Source organism: Pseudonaja textilis, chromosome Z, assembly GCF_049901715.1.
Source record: "Pseudonaja textilis isolate UNSWEBS1 chromosome Z, rPseTex1.2, whole genome shotgun sequence".
Lineage (NCBI taxonomy): Eukaryota > Metazoa > Chordata > Lepidosauria > Squamata > Elapidae > Pseudonaja > Pseudonaja textilis.
The window spans coordinates 50,501,483-50,519,918 of NC_142008.1; the positions used below are offsets into that span (position 1 = coordinate 50,501,483).

The 18,436-nt window shown below is 45.6% G+C and overlaps 1 protein-coding gene across 3 annotated transcripts in view; it reads right to left on the reverse strand.

The window, feature by feature from the left end:
- The window catches only part of DYNC1LI1 (dynein cytoplasmic 1 light intermediate chain 1), a 67,645-nt gene extending 50,891 nt beyond the window's left edge, over window positions 1-16,754 (reverse strand). For all 3 annotated transcript variants that reach the window (XR_015740340.1, XM_026717765.2, XM_087917751.1), the window contains exons 1-2: window positions 16,547-16,754; window positions 16,173-16,246 (exon numbers count right to left, since the gene is read on the reverse strand). Coding sequence is in view for 2 of the 3 variants with exons in the window: in XM_026717765.2 (XP_026573550.1) it covers window positions 16,173-16,246; window positions 16,547-16,716 (244 nt within the window). In the remaining variant the exon portion in view is untranslated. The remainder of the gene's footprint in view (window positions 1-16,172; window positions 16,247-16,546) is intronic.
- Window positions 16,755-18,436: the final 1,682 nt, after the last annotated feature.

Sequence of the window (18,436 nt, forward strand, 5' to 3'; positions counted from 1 at the left end):
CCCGCTCCTCGGCGGGAAGACGCTGCCGCCTGCAAACTTTGCCTTTGCAAAGTTTAAGCCTGGAAGCCCCGGGAAAAAAAAGGGGGATCAGCGGGGACTCACCTTCGGAGAGGTCGCACTTGAAGGTGATTTCGAACTCCCAGCCAAGGCCTTTGCAAAGTTCTTCTTTTCTTTCCTACCCTGAGAGCGCTCCGCACTGTTTTGCAGCTTTGGGGGCCACACGGCGCAGGGCAATACGCCACACCCAGTGATTTTTTTTCAGGGGCGGGCCGGATTGGACAGACCAATGGGCCGGATGCGGCCCGCGGGCCATAGTTTGCCCACCCCTGACCTAAGGCCTGCTTGATGAGTTAGCCATTCAGGATGCTTGGCGAGAAACACACTCTATGAACAATCAATACACATTTTATTCAAACAGACACCTGTCTTGGTCTAGAATTGATATGATATGGGCATCAACATAATTAATATCTCATACAAAAAATAAATATTAAAACAAGCATTTGGGCAAATGATAATCTGATAAAAGTTACATGGAAGGGACAAAAAAGGAGATCAAGATGGACAATGAATGATTCAATATTGAAAGAAAAGTAATTTATTCAATTTATGAAAAGAGAATTAGACTTTTTTCAAAGAAAATAGAAAAGACAACACTACAAAATGTATGGGATATAGTAAAGGTATACATTAGAGGGTTAACTGTATCATATATGGAGAAATAAAAGAGACAAACACAAAAGATATTAGAAAAGGAATATAAGAGATTAGAGAATTGCATAAAAATCCACAAAAAAGAGCATAAAAAACCAAATGAACTTAACAAAACATAATTTGGATTTAATAGATAAAGAAGAACTAACACAGAAAATGGGTGTTGGTATATTTACCTGAGAACGCCCTTTCTATACACGCTGTGAAACAGTCCAGGAATGGGTAAGACTCCTCCTGCTGATGTCATTGACTGAGTCGGCCAAAGTATAAAAAGTCAGCTCCTGCTGCTGGCCCCCAGCTTTTTCAGTGAAGAAATTTGAGAGACATAGCGTGTCTATGGAAAGTAAAACAGTGAGAAGAACCCTCCCCAACTTAGACCAGATGAATACAGGATGGGGCTGGACTCTCTCACAGCATGTATAGAAAGGGCATTCTCAAAACCAATGCCCATTCTCCTCCATGCTGATATGAGTCCAGGAATGGACATACCAAAGCCTACATGTCCAAGGGAGGGTCATTATCTGGTTCGCTCAGTCTGACACTGGAAGAACCTTCTGAAGCACCCTTCTGCCAAATGCCGCTTCTGCAGAGGCAAAGGAGTCCAGTCGATAGTGCCGGATAAATGGAGAAGGCAACGCCTAGGTAGCCACCCTGCAGATCTCCTCAATGGACGCCTGGGTAGCCGAGGTCACTGCACTCGTAGTAGAGTGGGCTGTGAGCTTCTTGGGAACTGGGAGAGATAAAGTCTCATATGCAGTGGAAACACAAGCTCTGATCCATCTGCCCATCAGGGATGGGGAAGCTTTGCTCCCTAAGGAAGCCATTTGGAAGGACACGAACATCGCTTCTGTCTTATGAAAGGTAGTAGTACGTTTAACATAGATACAGAGAGCTCTCCGCACATCCAACATATGCCACTTGTGTTCCAATTCATGTTGAGGCTTAGGGAAGAAATCTGGTAGGACTGTGTCTTGTGCCCCATGGAACCAAGAATTAATATTTGGAACAAAGGTAGAGTCAAAACGTGATACTACTCTGTTCTCGTGAAAGATGCACAAATCTTGTCTCACTGAGAAAGCAGCCAACTCTGACACCCTTCTGGCGGATGTGATAGCCACCAAGAAAGCCACCTTAAGTGTCAAAAAATGGAGGTCCACCGACCTTAAAGGCTCAAATGGGGGTCCCATCAGGGCTGAAACAGATGTAAGGTCTGGGGCCACCTTAGAACACCAATTGCAAAAGGCTCTCCAGATGGCATCATAGATACAATTGGTTGATGGCTTATGTGATGCCTGGATGGTTTGAATCACTTTATCTGGTAAATTAATCTCTTTCAGAGATTTCCACTCAAGCGCCATATGGCCAACTGGAACCACCGAGGTTCCGGGTGGCATAAGGCCCCTTGGCAGAGGGAAATCCTGCTGGGTGGGATTTTCCATGGTCAAGCGACTGACAAGTTCAGCAAGTTGGTGAACCAGGGCCATCTGGGCCAATGAGGCACCAGAAATACCAGCTCCACCTTCTCTTCCAACATCTTCTGAAGTACTGTTGGAATGATAGGAAGAGGGGAAAAGGCGTAGAGGCGACCTGGAGGCCATCTGCTCCGAAGTGCATTGGTCCCCTCCGCTCCCTGGGTAGGAAACCTGGTGAAGAATCTGCCTATCTGCACATTCTGGGGAGTGGTGAATAGGTCTAATACTGGGAATCCTAACCTGTTGGACAGTTCCTGGAACAGGGATAGATGAAGGCTCCACTCAGAGTGGTCGACCTTCGTCCACATCAGCCAGTCGGCCTGGGTGTTATCAACCCCCAAAATGGGGTCTGCTCTGAGGGACAGAAGTTGTCTCTCCACCCACTGCCCCAGATGTTCGGCCTTCTGCATCAAGGATTTGGACCAGGTCCCCCCTTGTCTGTTGACATGGGCCTTGGCGGGCACGTTGTCCATCATAATCAATGTGGGACCATGCCACCTTGTCCTGGAAGTGTCTCAAAACCAGGAAGATGGCCTTGAGTTCTAGCCAATTGATGGGGCAAGGCCTGTCTGCCTGGGACCAATGACCCTGAACTATCTTGCTTTGCAAATGAGCACCCCAGCTGTAAAGACTAATGTCTGTTGTGATCATGATCCTATCTTGTTCCCTGAAAAAAATGGCCTTTCCTGATGGCCTAGAACTGCCACCACTGGAAAGAACGAAGGACCTGTGGAGGAATTCGGACCCTGATGGAAAAGTGGCTGGTTCTCGCCCGTTGAAATTGCAGCAGGAAGCATTGCAGAGTTCAGGCATGGAGACAGGTCCACGGCACAATGCCTATACAGGAAATCATCTTTCCTAGGAGTTGGGACAGGAGAGACAGAGGAACTGCATGCTGCTGTTGAATCCGGTTTATCAAATCGTTCAGACTCTCTTGGCGATCCAGGGAAAGAAAAACCTCACAGAGTCATGTCAATGATCGCCCCTAGGTGCAGGAGATGGGTCATCAGTAGCAGATGACTTTTGTTGTATGGAAAACCAGTGTTCCTGCAGGAGCTGCATCGTGATCTGAAGGTCGTGTTCAGCTGAGTAGGTTGAAGAAGACTGGATCAAGGTATTGTCGAGGTAGCATTGGACCCTCACAGGTAGAGCTCGAAGGTGCCAAGACCTTGGTAAAGATACTGGGGGCTGATGAGAGGCCAAACAGAAGGACCCTGTACTGGTCATGCCTGTTGTTGTAGCAGAAGTGCAGGAATTGGCAATGAAGGGGCCAGATCAGGATATGGAGGTATGCCCTCTGTGAGGTCTATGGATAAGAGGAGCCCCCCCCGAACGCTCTCCAGAACTGAGTGGAGGGACTGCATCTTGAAGTGCCTGTAAGGAATGAACTTGTTCAAAGACTTGAGCTTGAGAATTTCTCTCCACACACCCCGAGCTGGGAGTAGAACCCTAGCCCCGTTGATCCACCGGAACCGCCTGTATGGCTTTTATGTCCACCAGATGTTGGATGGCCGATTCCATGAGGGCCCGTCTGGACCTGTCTCGAGATATTGGATAGCAAACAAAAAACTTTGGGGGAGAGGAGAGGACCTTTAATTGAAGACCCAACCTTATAGTCTTGAGAACCCAGGTGTCCAATGTTGACTCCTCTCATCTTGTCATAAAGAAGGCCAGACAAGCTCCGATTGGAGGGGAAGGAAAGCAGTCATTTGGAGCATCGGAACAAATGGTCTCTTCCTCCTCAAAGGGCCGTTTACCAGAAAACTGCTGTTGTCTGCCTGTTCTTTCGGGTTGCTGTTCCTGGCAAGGAGGGAATGCCCTCTGTCTCTAAGGAAAATGAGCGTTGGACTCAGGCTGAAAGGAGGAGGGTCAGAAGTATGGAGCCTGACGAAATTCTGACCTCTTCCCTGCTGATGAAAGGATCTTTCTTTTGTCCCTGGTCTCCACCAGGTAAGGTTCCAGGGCTTCCCCAAACAGACTCTCGCCTGAGCATGGGGCGGAAGCTAACTTCCATTTGTAAAGGAAGTCTGTCTGCCAATTGCGCAGCCACAAGAGGCATCTCACCACCACTGAGGACGCCATCGCCCTTGAGGCAAATTTTGCAGAGTTTAATGTGGCATCAGCTATAACTCTGCTGCAGAGATCTTATTCAAGTCTTGGTGACAACTGGAATCACTGGTTGGCAAATGATCCTACAGCTGATGCAGCCAATGCAGCGACAACCTTATAAAGAAGGAAACTGTAGTAAAGGCCTGGACTACCCAAGCTGCGGCCTGATGAGTATGTTTGAGGGTCTGTTCAGACTTCTTGTCCTCAGCTTTGAGCACATCTTCCGGCTCTGTTGGAGTGCCAGATGTGGAAAAGGAGGCAAGTACTGGGGCATCTACTGGAGGCAACTATGAAGGCATTGGCCAAGGAAGGGCCACATTATAAAAATGCCTGTCCTGAGATGAGAGGCGTGGCCCTGAACCTAGAGAGATGCACTGGTCGCGCACCAGATCTAGGAATAATAAAGGAGATGGAAGCACCTCAGCTTGGACAATTGGTTTTGAAAATAAGGAACCACTCAGGACAGAAGATTCCACCTGAGGTTCTAATGCCACCTCATCAGGTCCTAATTGAGTGGTGACTAAGGCCTTGTGCAGGAGAGGTTTGAACAAGGATGGCCTGAAAACAGAAGCGGAGGTAGGCTGCTCAGGCCTCAATCATTTATCCTCTGACAAATTTGAATCCCTAATCTCATCTTCCTCCTTCTCTGACATGGACTATGTTCTGAAGGATTCATAGAGCCCCTGTCCTCAGATTCCCCCCATTCAGAATGAGTGGAAGGAAAACTATGCTCATGGAGCCTAGAAAACCCCCTCTAGACAAGAGGGACTACCTGAGAGAAGGCCGGGAAAAAACCTTGGGCCCCTCCAGAGAGGCAAAGGAATTGTTGAAAACCCTCAGCAATCCCCTGCCACCAAAATATTCTCAGCCCTTAATATCCTCAGGCCTGCTGCCTATGGGAGGATCCACTGGGCGAAGGCCAGCAGTGATAGGCGTAAAGTGGCCTCCGTCCTAGGCTTATGGCCACCTTGGGTCAAATTACCCTGAGGATTGGAGACTCCTGGAACCCAGGCTGCCTGCCTAAAGTTAGGCCCATACCTACTCAAATCTTGATGGGAAAAAACCCTCATCTGTTCTCTCTGGGGATCATGCCTGTAAATGACTGGTTTCTGCCTCTCCAGCCCTGGCAACAGTCTCTGGGCCGGTCTGCAAATCCCGATTGAAGTGATGGTTGATTCTGCCCTCTCATCTGTTCCAGATTCTTGACAAATGGCTTCTCCAAGGAAGCATGCCTCCTTTTTTCAGTCCTGAGTTTGGATTTCGAGGCCTTCTTAGGTGCAAAGGCTCTGGCCCTAATCTTGGCTGTAGCCTCCCTTTTTGCAGGATGGCCTCACTGCCTTCTCTTCTTTAATGGCCTCATGGAAACCTTGGAGCAATTGGCTTCCTTTAGGCCAGATTGATCAGACTGGGCCAAATCACACTCCATGCTGCAAAAGGCTTGACACAGGAGGTGCTGCAAGCTTCCCCTGTAACGTGTCGTCCTAATGCGAGGGCTAGGTGAGCTGGTTTCCCGCTGTGAGGCCTGAACCAGCCACTCTACTGTGAGGCCTGTTCAAAATGGCTGACTGCCACATGCTATGGGCCTGGTTTAAAATGGCCGTCCACCATGTGCTCAGAGCCCTGGGAAAGAATGGCCGACTGCCTGTTGAAAACCACTCTGTGGGCCCAGCAAAGTCACTGTGTGATTGCGGTGGCTTAGAAGACCACAGCTGACAGGCGCTGGAACTAGTGCTCCAAATATCAGCTCTGGAGCGTGGATCACTGATCTGGGAGCGCGCTAAGAGGATCCTGCATGGGAGGCTCGGATGAACACTCCCAGCAAGTACTCACAATTCAAATGGGCGGAAGCCCCAGCACCGAAGCCTCGATGCGATGGCACAGCTCCACCAGATCCTCGGGAGCTGTGCTGTTTCTATTTGCTTTCTCTTCCAAATTGAATTAGCTGCTGCATATGGTAGCAAAAGCTCCAGACACACTTGTTCTTGGCATTCTAGGAGCTGTGTCAAAAAGCTGTGGGCCAGCAGCAGGGGATGGCTTTTTATACTTTGGCAGACTCAGCTCAATGACATCAGAGGGAGGAGTCTTACCCATTCCTGGACTCTTGTAGCACTGTGGAGGAGAATTAAAAGATCTAAGCAAAACTTCTTTGAAAATGCAAATAAACCAGAAAGATGGCTGGCATATAGATTGAAAAAAGAGAAAGAAAAGAAACTGATTAACCAGCTAACAGATGACAAAGGAATTCTTCATTATAGAAATGAAGATAAAAAGGAAATAATTCAAAAATATTATGAAAAACTATATGATCAAGAGATAATTGCAGAAGGAAAAGTTAAACAATATTTAGAAAAAGCAGAATTAACCTAAAATACCAGAAACAATTAAAATAACATTAGAAGAAAGGGTAACAATGATGGAACTAACAAAAGCAATAAAAAGACAAAAGAATGGCAAAACACCAGGTCCGGATGGGCTGCCAGCAGAATTACACAAAACTTTATGGAATTCTTTTTGTAACACAATGTTGGAAGTATTCAATGAACTATTGATAAGAGGTGAAAATACCAAATTCATGGATGGAAGCATACGTTACTCTCGTACCGAAAGATGACTTGGACTTTCAACAGATAAAAAACCTACAAGCTGATATCTTTATTGAATGCGGACTATAAAACATTTGCTTCAATAATAGCAGAAAAGCTAAAGAGATTCTTAAATCAATTTATACATCCAGATCAAAATTGCTTTTTACCTAAGAGACAAATAAAAAAACAATATGAGAATAATTTTGAACACTTTGGAATACTATGAAGCACCTCCAGAGAAGCAAATGATGTTGATCTTCTTAGATGCATAGAAGGCATTCAACATGAACTGACAATTTATGTTAGCACAATTGAAAGAAATGGACTTTGGAAAGAGATTTATTAAAATGATTAAGGCAATATATCATAAACAAACTGCAAAGGTGTTGGTAAATGGAGATATGATTCAAAAGGTTAACAAGGGAAGGGAACAAGACAAGGATGTTCCTTGTTGCCATTGCTATTTGTATTGACATTAGAAGTATTAAACAGAAACGTTAGACAAGATAGGAAGATGAAGGGAATGGAAATAAAAAGGAAAAATATAAATTACAGGCATTTGCAGATGATTTGATTTTTATATTAGTGGAACAGTTAAAAGACAGGATCTAAATTAATTGAAAAAATAGAAGAATATGACAAAGTGGCAGGATTGAAAATAAACAGTAGGAAAACTAAAATTTTAGTGAAAAATGTTGCAGAAAAACACAAAAAAGTTAAAAGATTAGATTTAGGAATTCAACTAACAGCAAGATGTGTAACAATCAAGGAAGATAATTATTATAAGTTGAAACAGAAAACTAAGATAGATTTGGAAAAATTGAAAAATTTGCAATTATTGCTAGTAGCAACAATTAAAATGAACGTATTATTTAGAGCAGGGGTCGCCAACATTTTGGACCTGAGGGACCACCAAATTCATAATTTCAAATCCCATGGACCACTAATATGAATTTTGCCCGACGGTGGCTTGCTGACATTGGTGGGAAAGTCAGTTCCATATTCCAGAGCTACAGTAGTCACAGGACTGGCCTGTGCACTGGCCTGCCATGGATAAGCTGCTTCAGGATGACCAAAGGACCAGTCAGAGGCATGGAATGGGATGGCGTCAGTATCAGTTTTCTCATCCCTCTCAACGCCCTCCTCTGGTGGAGTGCAGCACAACGGCCCGGCGCCCGAAGCCCCTTCCTCGGACCTGCGCTCACTGCTAGTGGGTGGGTGAAAGTCTCCTCGGAATATGCCTTCTCCCCATGGGGAGAGCCCAGCACATGCGCACTCCGGGGAGAGGCTTCGAGGCCTGGAGGGAGGAACCCTTTTCCGCTTGGAAGTGGTGGGAGAAATCCGGACCTTAGCCTTGAGGAGTCCTCTTGTGTGGAGGCTGAAGGTGGGGTGTCAAGCCCAGAAAAGCTTGAGCTATCGCCTGCACAAACAGCAATGACACAAACTATGGGGCTTCCAAGGTGCTCAGCTCAATGCAATCCAGAGCTCCTGTCAGTCCCACAACAAGCCGGCAGCGAAGGTCAGATGCCCAGACCAAAAGAGCACCAAGGAAGATGGGCTCCTAATAACTAAGCAACACCCCCTCTTCGGCCTCTCCACAAGAGGACTCCCCAAGGCCAAGCTCCAGGTTTCTCCTGCCGCTTCCAAGCAGAGAAGGGTCTCTCACTCCAGGCCTTGAAGTCTCTCCCCAGAGCATGTCTGAGCTCTCCCATGGGGCAAGGGCATCTCATGAGGAGGCTCCCACCCACCCACCAGCAGTGAGCCCAGGTCGGAGGAAGAGGCTCCAGGTGCCTGGTCGTTGCGCTGCGCCCAATCCTTAGCAGAGCTCCAAGAGGGATGAGAAAACTGATGCTGCTGCCCCCTCCCCATTCCATGCCGCTGAACTGGATGGTGAGAGCAGGTTTGCCCCTTCCGCCCCCTCCCACCACCACTATTTTTCCTATCCCAGGCCATCCATACAGCCCGCAGTCATTGAGGAATAGCCCAGGAGAGGCAAGCTGGAAGGTGCGGGAGTGCCGCACAAATGCAACTAGCATGGCGCTCCTGTACCTTCCAGCCATCTCCATAACTGCTTCAGCCCGCCTGAGCTGCCAGCCCCCTCTTGCTGCAACAGCACCATTACCTCATTATGGCCAGCGAGGGCTATGCTTTTTGCACGTTGTACCACCCACAAATTTGCACATTAAACATGTCACCCCCTATGGCAGAGATTTCCAACCCCACCATGGGCCGATCCCATATTCCAGAGCTACAATAGTCATAAGACTGTTCATCCCAGAGCAGCTCATCCATGGTAGGCCGGTGCACAGGCCAGTCCTGTGATTACTGCAGCTCTGGAATATGGGACCAACTTTCCCACCAACGTCAGCAAGTCATCCCAGGGTGGAATTCCCTTCCCCATTGGTCTTACCTTCCAGTTCCAGCTCACGTGGCTCTACTCAAGATAAGGTTTATACTGGGCTGAAGGGTGGGAGCCAGTGGATGGGTGGGTCATGTGGGTGGCGCAGCCTTATATTCCTGTGAGGCCTGGATTAATTGTTTTGGGGGTGCTTGGGGGCATTTCTTTGCAGACCACCAAAATTTTCTCACGTACCACCAATGGCCCGCGGCCCACTGGTTCGCAACTACTGACCTAGAGCAGCAGGTGCCAACAAGTGGCCCACTGGTGGTCTGTGAGAAAATTTTGCTGGTCCGCAGAGAAATGTCACCCCGGAGCACCCCCCAAAGCAATTAATCCACGCTGCACAGGAACATAAGGCTGCGCCACTCACATGGCCCATGGGAACTCTCCCCGCCCACTCATTCCTTATCCTGCAAACTTGCATGCTAAGTTGCTATTTTTCCTTTATTTTCCCTGACCATCAGCTGTTTGGTTGTGCTGGGAGATTTAGATTAACTAGAAAGCAGGAAATTGTTGGAAACGTAAGGAAACCTTCCTTAGAACTGAAGCTTCTATTATTCAGTACAGACTAAGGTAGCTGATGGCAGAAAGATAGATCTCTGAGTGAATCTGTGATTCTGTGAGCAACTTCAATCTGCCTGCCTGCTTTGTCTGATTTTGGGTAAAAGTTGCTCTTTTTTATAAAAAAATCAATATTTACATAAATATTTATAATATTTACGTACAAGCTACACCCAGCCAGTTACATGACCACCAAGCCACACTGACAAATTAGGCCACACACATAGAACTGGTTAAGAAATTTGAATCCTACCCCTGCCTCTGTGTGTTTGTGTGTGTGAGAGAGAGGGGGAGAGGGAGAGAGGTTAGAGCAGATCAGATCAGATCAGATCTCTCTCTCTCTCTCTCCCTCTCCCTGCCTCCCACAAACGTCAGCCAGCCACTGTAAGTAAAAATTCATATTAGTGGTCCCCGGGATTTAAAATTATGATTTTGGTAGTCTCTGAGGTCCAAAAGGTTGGTGACTACTGACCTGGAGTATTATATCTGTTTCAAACAATTCCAATAAAACTGGAGAAAAAATATTGTGAAGATCTTAATAGAATAATACTAAAATATATATGGCAAGGGAAAAAAGCAAGAATTAACTTTAAAATGTTGCAAGATACAAGAACTGGAGGAGGGTTTGATTACCTAATTGGGAACTATATTACCAAGCTGCGGTGTTAACATGGATGAAAGAATGGATTGTACTGAGGAATACAAGGTTATTGACTCTGGAGAGTCATTATTTGCAACTGGGTTGGCAGGCTTTCTTTTGGTATGGGAAAAGTAAGATACATGGTTACTTTCAAAGACAGTATATAAGAAATGCTTTATTGTTAATATGGGAGAAAATTAGAGAACATTATTTGAAGATTCCAGTTTGGTTTTCAACAATGGAAGTGCTTATACATCCAATTATTATTAATATGGAAAATATTGTTAGCTATAAAGATATTTTGAATGAAAAAGTTGAGCTCAAAATGAAACAAGAATTAAATGAACAAGGAATTGATATGGTTTGGTACTCATATATTTGGTACTCAAATACAGTCTAAATATGAAGATGTTAAAGCAGAAGGCTTTTATAAAGAACTGTCATAAATGGATAAAATACTAATAGGAACAAAGAAAAATTGATTTAAAAATTGTACAATTACCTACTGGGTATCAAATTGGAAGAAGAACAAGTGAAGGAGACAATAACTTGGGCAAAAAAAAATGGCTATGCTATAGAATTAGATAAATGGCAGAAACTGTCGGACAGAAACTATAAACAATGTCAGCAGCATCCCCTTTTTAAAGAAGAGTGTTGGGGATGGAATGGTCCTCAGGAAAGGCAGAGGAGGGTGTCCTATTTCAGTGGTGTCGGGTAACAGGAGATATGGGAGACAAGGGGGAGGGCAGGCATGGGGAACGCGACCTTGATGTTTAGTACTGATCTTGTGTTCTGCCCCATTGCACTCACCTCATTTTCCTGGTCAGCAGATCTGTGGTGGCCCTGGTCTTAGACGGCTACTTTTAAATATGAGATCAGCTTGCAATAAGGCTAGCCTTATTGCCGATTTGATCCTTGAGGAGAAGGCTGATCTGGCTTCTATAACTGAGACCTGGTTGGGCCCAGAGGGAGATGTTCCTCTTGTGTGTGATGTGCCCAGTGGGTTATCGAGCATGGCTCTAGCCTAGACCTCAGGGCCAGGGAGGAGGTGTGGCTGTTATTATCAGAGAATCTCTAGTAGCTTCCAGATACACTGTTCAGCAAGTCCCCAGCTGTGAGACCCTTTTTCTCAGATTGGGCTCAAGGGATCAGATGGGATTGCTGCTGCTATACCAGCCTCCCTACCTGGGCTCCTGGACCTCGCCGCAGGGCTGGTGGTGGAATTCCCCAGGCTTATAGTTCTGGGGGATTTCAACCTGCTTTCTCTGGGGTCAGGGTCGGAGGTAGCCCAAGATTTCATAGAAACCATGACTTCCACGGGCCTGTCCCAGATTATCCAGCCTGACTAGTAATAGTGGTCACACTCCTGATTTGGTGTTCTTGTTAGAGCAGTGTCTATGTGATCTGGAATTGGTAGACCTGTCCTTGGACCCCTTGTCATGGTTAGATCAGTCTGATGGCAATGAGTTTCTCAAAAGTTGCATCCCCCCGCAGGGAGGCAGGACCAATTGGTCCGCGCCCATTGACTAATGGACCCAGATGGGTTCCAGAAGGACCTAGGGGTTATAACTGCAAATCTATTATGCAGTCCAGCCGAGCTCTTAGTCACTGTTTGGAATAGGAAGGTGGCTGAGGCTCTGGATAGGATTGCACTCTTGTGACTTCTCCTCACCCGTAGACCTCTCTGTGCCCTGTGGTATACAGAGGAACTGAGAGGGATGAAACGCATGAGGAGACATCTAGAGTGCAGCTGGAGGAAGACAGGAGATGAACCCGATCATGCTGCTACTAAGGCCTACTTTGTGGCAATTTGTGAGATGAAGTGTAAATACTTCGCACTAATTGCGTCTGCAGATAATCACCCAGTGACCCTCTTTAAGGTGAGCAGTCTCCTCCTAGGGAAGGAAGAGATTGAGGTCCACCAGAAGGGGTGCGCTGAGGAATTTGCAGATTTTCGGGAAGCAGATTTTCTGGAAGACAACATTGCTCAACTTCGTTCCTAGTTAGATGCCGGTGTGGTTGCTGATCCAGTGGAAACTCCTATAGCAGGTTCTTGCCTTGTTATTGGGGAACGGTTTGAGCCTGTTGCTCCTGAGGAAGTGGACAGGATCCTAGGGAGTATGCGCGCAAGCACGTGTTTTAGACCCATGTACCTCCTGGCTTGTGAAAGCTTCCCAGGAGATGACAGGTGGATATTCTCTGGCAGTGATTAATGCTTCTCTATAGGAGGGGACAGTGCCTCAGCACTTTAAGGAGGCTGAGGTCCACCCTCTTCTTAAGAAACCATCGCTGGACTCCACCCGGTTGGATAATTTCTGACCTGTCTCCAATCTTCCCTTTTTTGGGAAGATGGTTGAGAAGGTGGTTGTGCAGCAGCTCCAGACATTTCTGGATGAAATGGATTATCTCGATCCCTACCAGTCAGGATTCAGGCCTGGATCTGGGACAGAAACAGCATTCGTCGCACTTTTGGATGATCTCTGATGGGAGTGGGATGGGAGTGGTACATCCATCCTTACTCTACTTGACCTTTCAGAGGCTTTTGATACCATTGACCATGGGATTTTCCTGGGGCGGCTTCAGGGGATGGTAGTGGGAGGCCTTGTGCTGTCCTGGTTCACTTCCTTCCTCTGCGGCCGCTCTCAGTCAGTATTGATAGGAGGGGAGAGATCCAGCCCTCGCCCACTACTTTATGGGGTTCTGCAGGGCTCGGTACTCTCTCTGCTCCTGTTCAACATTTATATGAAGCCGCTGGGTGAAATCATCTGTCACCATGGACTGAGGTATCACCAATATGCTGATGATACTCAGCTGTATGTCTCAGCCTGTAGTGAGTTAAGTGTTGCTGTGTCCTCCCTCTCTCAGTGCCTGAAGGCTGTTAGGGGCAGGATGGGGAGCAACAGGTTGAAACTAAACCCTTGCAAGACCGAGTGGCTCTGGGTTTGGGGTTCGTTGGCTCAGGGAGAATTACCACATTTAGTCTTGGATAGGGTGGCACTACCTCAAACCGACCCCGTGCGTAATCTAGGGGTTTTCCTGGACTCACAACTCCTGTTCGAAGAGCAGGTGGAGGTCGTGACCAGGAGGGCCTTTGCACAATTGTAGGTTGTGCACCAGTTACGCCCTTTCCTGGATCAGCGATCCCTACTCATAGTCACTCATGCCCTGGTCACTTCCCATCTTGATTATTGCAATGCGCTCTACATGAGGCTGCCCTTGAAAGTATCCGAAGCTCCAGTTGGTGCAAAATGCAGCGGCCCACATGGTTTTGTGCAGACCCCAGTGTGCACATATGTCACCTCTCCTGCAGGCTGCATTGGTTGCTGATTTGTTTCCAGGTGCAATTCAAGATGCTGGTTATCACCTTTAAAGCCCTTCATGGCTTGTGTCCAGATTATCTGAGGGAACGTCTCTTGCCAGTCACATCTATCCCACCCCATTAGAGCGAGGAGGCAGGGAATGTTGCAGGTCCCACCCCTGAGGGAGATACACCTCGTGGGACCCAGAAGAAGGGCCTTCTCCGTGGTGGCTCCCTCTTTCTGGAATATCATTCCCCAGAGATTAGAATTGCCCCCCACTTTAGCAGTTTTCCAAAAGGCACTGAAGACCTGGTTTTGCAGCCTAGGGAACCCAGAGAGGGTTGGAGCTCATCAAATGGCTAATGTGATCTGCTGTCATTGGGGCGGGGGTGGGTAGGAGTTGGTGTTTTTCTGTTTTATTGTTTTTCTCAAATTTTGTTCTATTGTACTTTATTAATTTATTTGATTCTTTTTGTTAGCTTTTTTGTTTTGTTTTAAATATGGTTTTACATTGTGTAAGCCGCCTCGAGTTGCCATGGGCCAATAGGCGGCAATATAAATTAAATAAATATAAAGAAAACCTGTATGTTTTATAGTGGCATTTTGCAGCAGCAAGATTGGCAAAGATGTTTAAAGATAAATCAGCTAAATGTTGGAAATGCCATCAGGCACCCGAAACATATTATCATATGTGGTAGACATGCGTAGAAGCCACATAGTACGTTGCTACTTTTTATTTCTATAAATAATTCAATATGATGAAACATAGGTACTGTTTCCCCTCCTATTTTCCCTACAACAACAAACCTGTGAGATGAGGTGAGAAAGAGGGACTGGTCCAAAGTCATCCATCCAGTTTTTATGCTGAAGGTAGAATTAGAACTATCGTCTTCTGGTTTCTGGTGCCTTAACCAGTAAAGTTCTTTTTTATGGGAAAATAAACCTAGAAGTCTATTTAGTTATGATAACTAAAAGCATAACTTCCACTCATATGCTAAAATAGTTTACCCATCATGCCTCAATAACATATTCAATATAATACAGCAATGGAGGCAAAATTATAGACTCTTGAAATTTTGGACTAAACAATCAAATACATCATTTTAATGTTACTATTTCATTAAACAATAGATATTTTAACATTACCCAACTTTCATATCCAATAAATGGCCACAGAATGTATTCACATGTACAGTATTCTACATTATAACAGATTAATAACTAGAAATAATTAACCCACCTTGGTGAAGTTCAAAAGGTAAGCAACATCAGAACTGACCAATACAGACAGTCCATGAACTTCCATGAGTTCTGTAACTGATCCTGGAATTTATAGCCCTAAGCTGGTCATTAAATGGGTCACCATGTGACACTGCCCGATTTTATAACATTTGTGGCAGTTGTTAGGCAAACAGTTTTTAGCAAGCACTATGATGGTTAAAAGATCACCAAGTAAACCTAGTTTCTGGCAAAAAAATCCCTGTAATAGACAGCAGGACTCTGCAAACAGCTATAAACGCAGGCCCGTTGCCAAGCATCCAAAATGTTATTAGAGGCAGATAAATCTTTGAGAGAACTTTGAATCCAAGTTGTAAATAGTCCTTGGTAAGGTCCATCATAACTTTGAATATTTCTCAAGCAACCTATCAAGTTGAGAACTATCTGTAAATATATCAGAACATATATCACCATATATGCTGAATGCCAGATTGGGAAATAATTTTAAAGTCACATCCATATGATTGCCAAATTAATTTGAACATTATCTAGTAGTTAGAAGCCCAAGTGATCTATGTCATACCTCTTTATGGTAGATATTTTTATCATTTCTACAACTTAAATGAACTAATCTACAAACTATCAAAAGGTAACCCAGAAAGGGCTTACATATTCTTGATATCCAAGTTTGTATTTCAAGAAACAGGTTTACTGCATCAAAATAGAAAATTTCCATGGTAAATAACACGAATTGTTCTAAGACTTTATGAGACTCACTATGTCCCAGGGCATAACTGCTGGTTCAAATAAATCTTGAAAACCTCAAATATCAGTTACTATAACATAAACAAATAATCATGACAGGTCTGAGACAAATACATATTTTTTGCTCAGCTTCCCAGTTAAGACATATGTGAAGACCATAAAATAAAGTGTTGACATTTTATTTCATATATACTATTGTTTAAGGAAGATAAACATGCTCTGGTGATGTATTTTGCGTTTAACACAATATCTGCTCTATCTTGTGAGGGGCCGAGGATGAGACCTCTCTCCCTTCGACACAAGCTGCGCTCTAATAGAAGCGTGAATTGGTCCAGCCCCCTGATGAATAAGGAAAGAGAATAATCAAAGGGAAGAATAAGCAGGAAATAGAAGAAAGGGACCACTCACCCAACAGCACGACGTTTTTCCCAGAAGGCAGTTTTGATCGGGAACGAGTGGACACTTCACTGAGAATGCAGGACCTGCCGCGAAATAAGGAGAGCCGTGAGGAAGGGCAAAGCCCAGGAAGAAAAGGATCCACTCCTGTCAGGGCGCGACAGCAGTGCTGGGCGAAGGATGCCGGAGGAAAGACAGATCTTTCCTTGGGGCAGAGCACAAGGGATCAGGACGACGGTAATATGGCGGAGGAGTCTCACGGCGAGGCCCCCAGCCCGCCCAAAAAGGAGTCTGTGAGGATGAGCGACGCAGGGGCAGTTGCTGGGCGATCGAGAAGAGAGGAGCTATCTGGAGCCGGCGAGGAAGAGGGAGACGGGTTCAATTACCAGAGATTATGTCCATCGTCCTCGTCCACCCCGGCGCGTGTGTCTACACCGCTGCTGTTCGTTGTGCCGAGGGAGGCGGCGGCGGCGGCGGCGGGTGGCCCGTAGCCCAAGCTCATCCCTGCCGAAGAGGAACGAAAGTAGCCGGCTCGGCCTCCTACCACCGCCGCCATTTTCGCTGCCCGCACGCACACTCTCACCACCAGAGAAAGGCGGAGACGCGCCTGGATCCCTCTCCTGCCGCTCTATGGAAATAGTCCTTACTGCCGCCGCCGTCACCTGTTTCTTCAATGAGGGGCAGAGAGCCACCAGAGCGAACGGCAACAGGGGGCTCAACAGCGTGGCTAAAAAACCGGATGTTGAGGGCCGAGGCACGAGGGGTTCCCTAGCGCTTGAAATTCGCTCTCTTCCTTGGCGACTCAATTCTCGCTGTCGCCTCGGTCTATCTAGTCTCTATCCTTTTCACGGGCCGTAGGTATTATATAAAATTATTATAAAAGGAGCCTCTCTTGGAGCAGTGGTTAGAGTGCAGTACTGCAAGCTACTTCTGCAGCCAGCTGCCTACAATTAGGCAGTTCCAATCCCACCAGGCTCAAGGTTGACTGAGCCTTCCATCCTTCCGAGATGAGTAAAACGAGGACCCAAATTGTTGGGGGCAATATGCTGACTCTGTAAATCGCTTAGAGAGGGCTGTAAGCACTATAAAGTCTAAGTGCTATTGCTATGTATGGATGACGAAAAGCAAAAGGTCGCTTGACACGTTACTCGCAGATACTCTATTACGGTGATAAACTCTCACCCCACCCACCGCCACTCATTACTTGGCAGGTCAGCTGAGCCAACTCAAGTCGGTAAACACGAATCGCGCTTTTCAACTATGTCGCTGCAAGCAAATTCTTTGGTAGCCAATTATTAAAAACGTGCTTCAAAAAGAAATCTGTTCAGGTCGTAATTGTCAGTTGCAGCGTGTGGCCTTAAAAAGGAAGTATGTTACACCTGACATAAAACGTTTAATAGGTGATTAAGACGGTACTATTTTTATGAACGGAAGTAAAAGAAAAGTCTTTCAAATTCATCTCTACTCTTAGCGGTTTAATGCAACAATTACCACGTGGCTTTCTTGGCAGCAGTGACTTGCCTTACTAAAATGCAATAAGTGTACAGTATACAATTTGAATCCATGTTTTCATATGGATTTTGCTGCAAGCAAACAATTTCCCGAAAATGTCTGAAATGGAAGAATTTATCTTAGGTAAGAATAAATGGCAGATAAAGTTTTCTGTCTATAATCTCTTGGTTGAAGCTGGGTTTAAACTCAGGAGGGTCTTTCATAAAAAAAAAAATGTTTTTAAAGTGTTATGCAATTGCTACTAATTGCATAAGACTAATTTTGTAACCTACTTGTCTTGAGTAAACTCCATTTTTTGGTGTTACTTCTCAACAGACATAAAAAACATTGCATTGAGAAATATTTATCTGGAAATATATCTCATATAAAATCATTCCTTTGGCCTGATATCTGATATGCAGATAGTCCTCAATGTACAACCATTCATTTAGTAAGCATTTGCAATTAAACTGAAAAAGTGACATTGCTGCTTTTCTGACTGATGACCATTACAGCATCACATCATCAAAATTTGGATACTTGGCCACTGGCCCATATTTATGACAGTTGCAGTTCCCAGGGTCATGTGATCATTTTTTAGATGAGCAAAGTCAATGGGGAAGCCAGATTCACTTGAAGAGCCCCCTCCCCAGATAGAAGAAACCATGAGGCAGCAAATAATCCAAAAACAATACAAGTAAATAACTGATTACACAAGGGCCCTGTCTTGCTCATTGGCAGAACTCACACCTCAAGCAAGCTCAAGTGTAAACACATGAGATAAA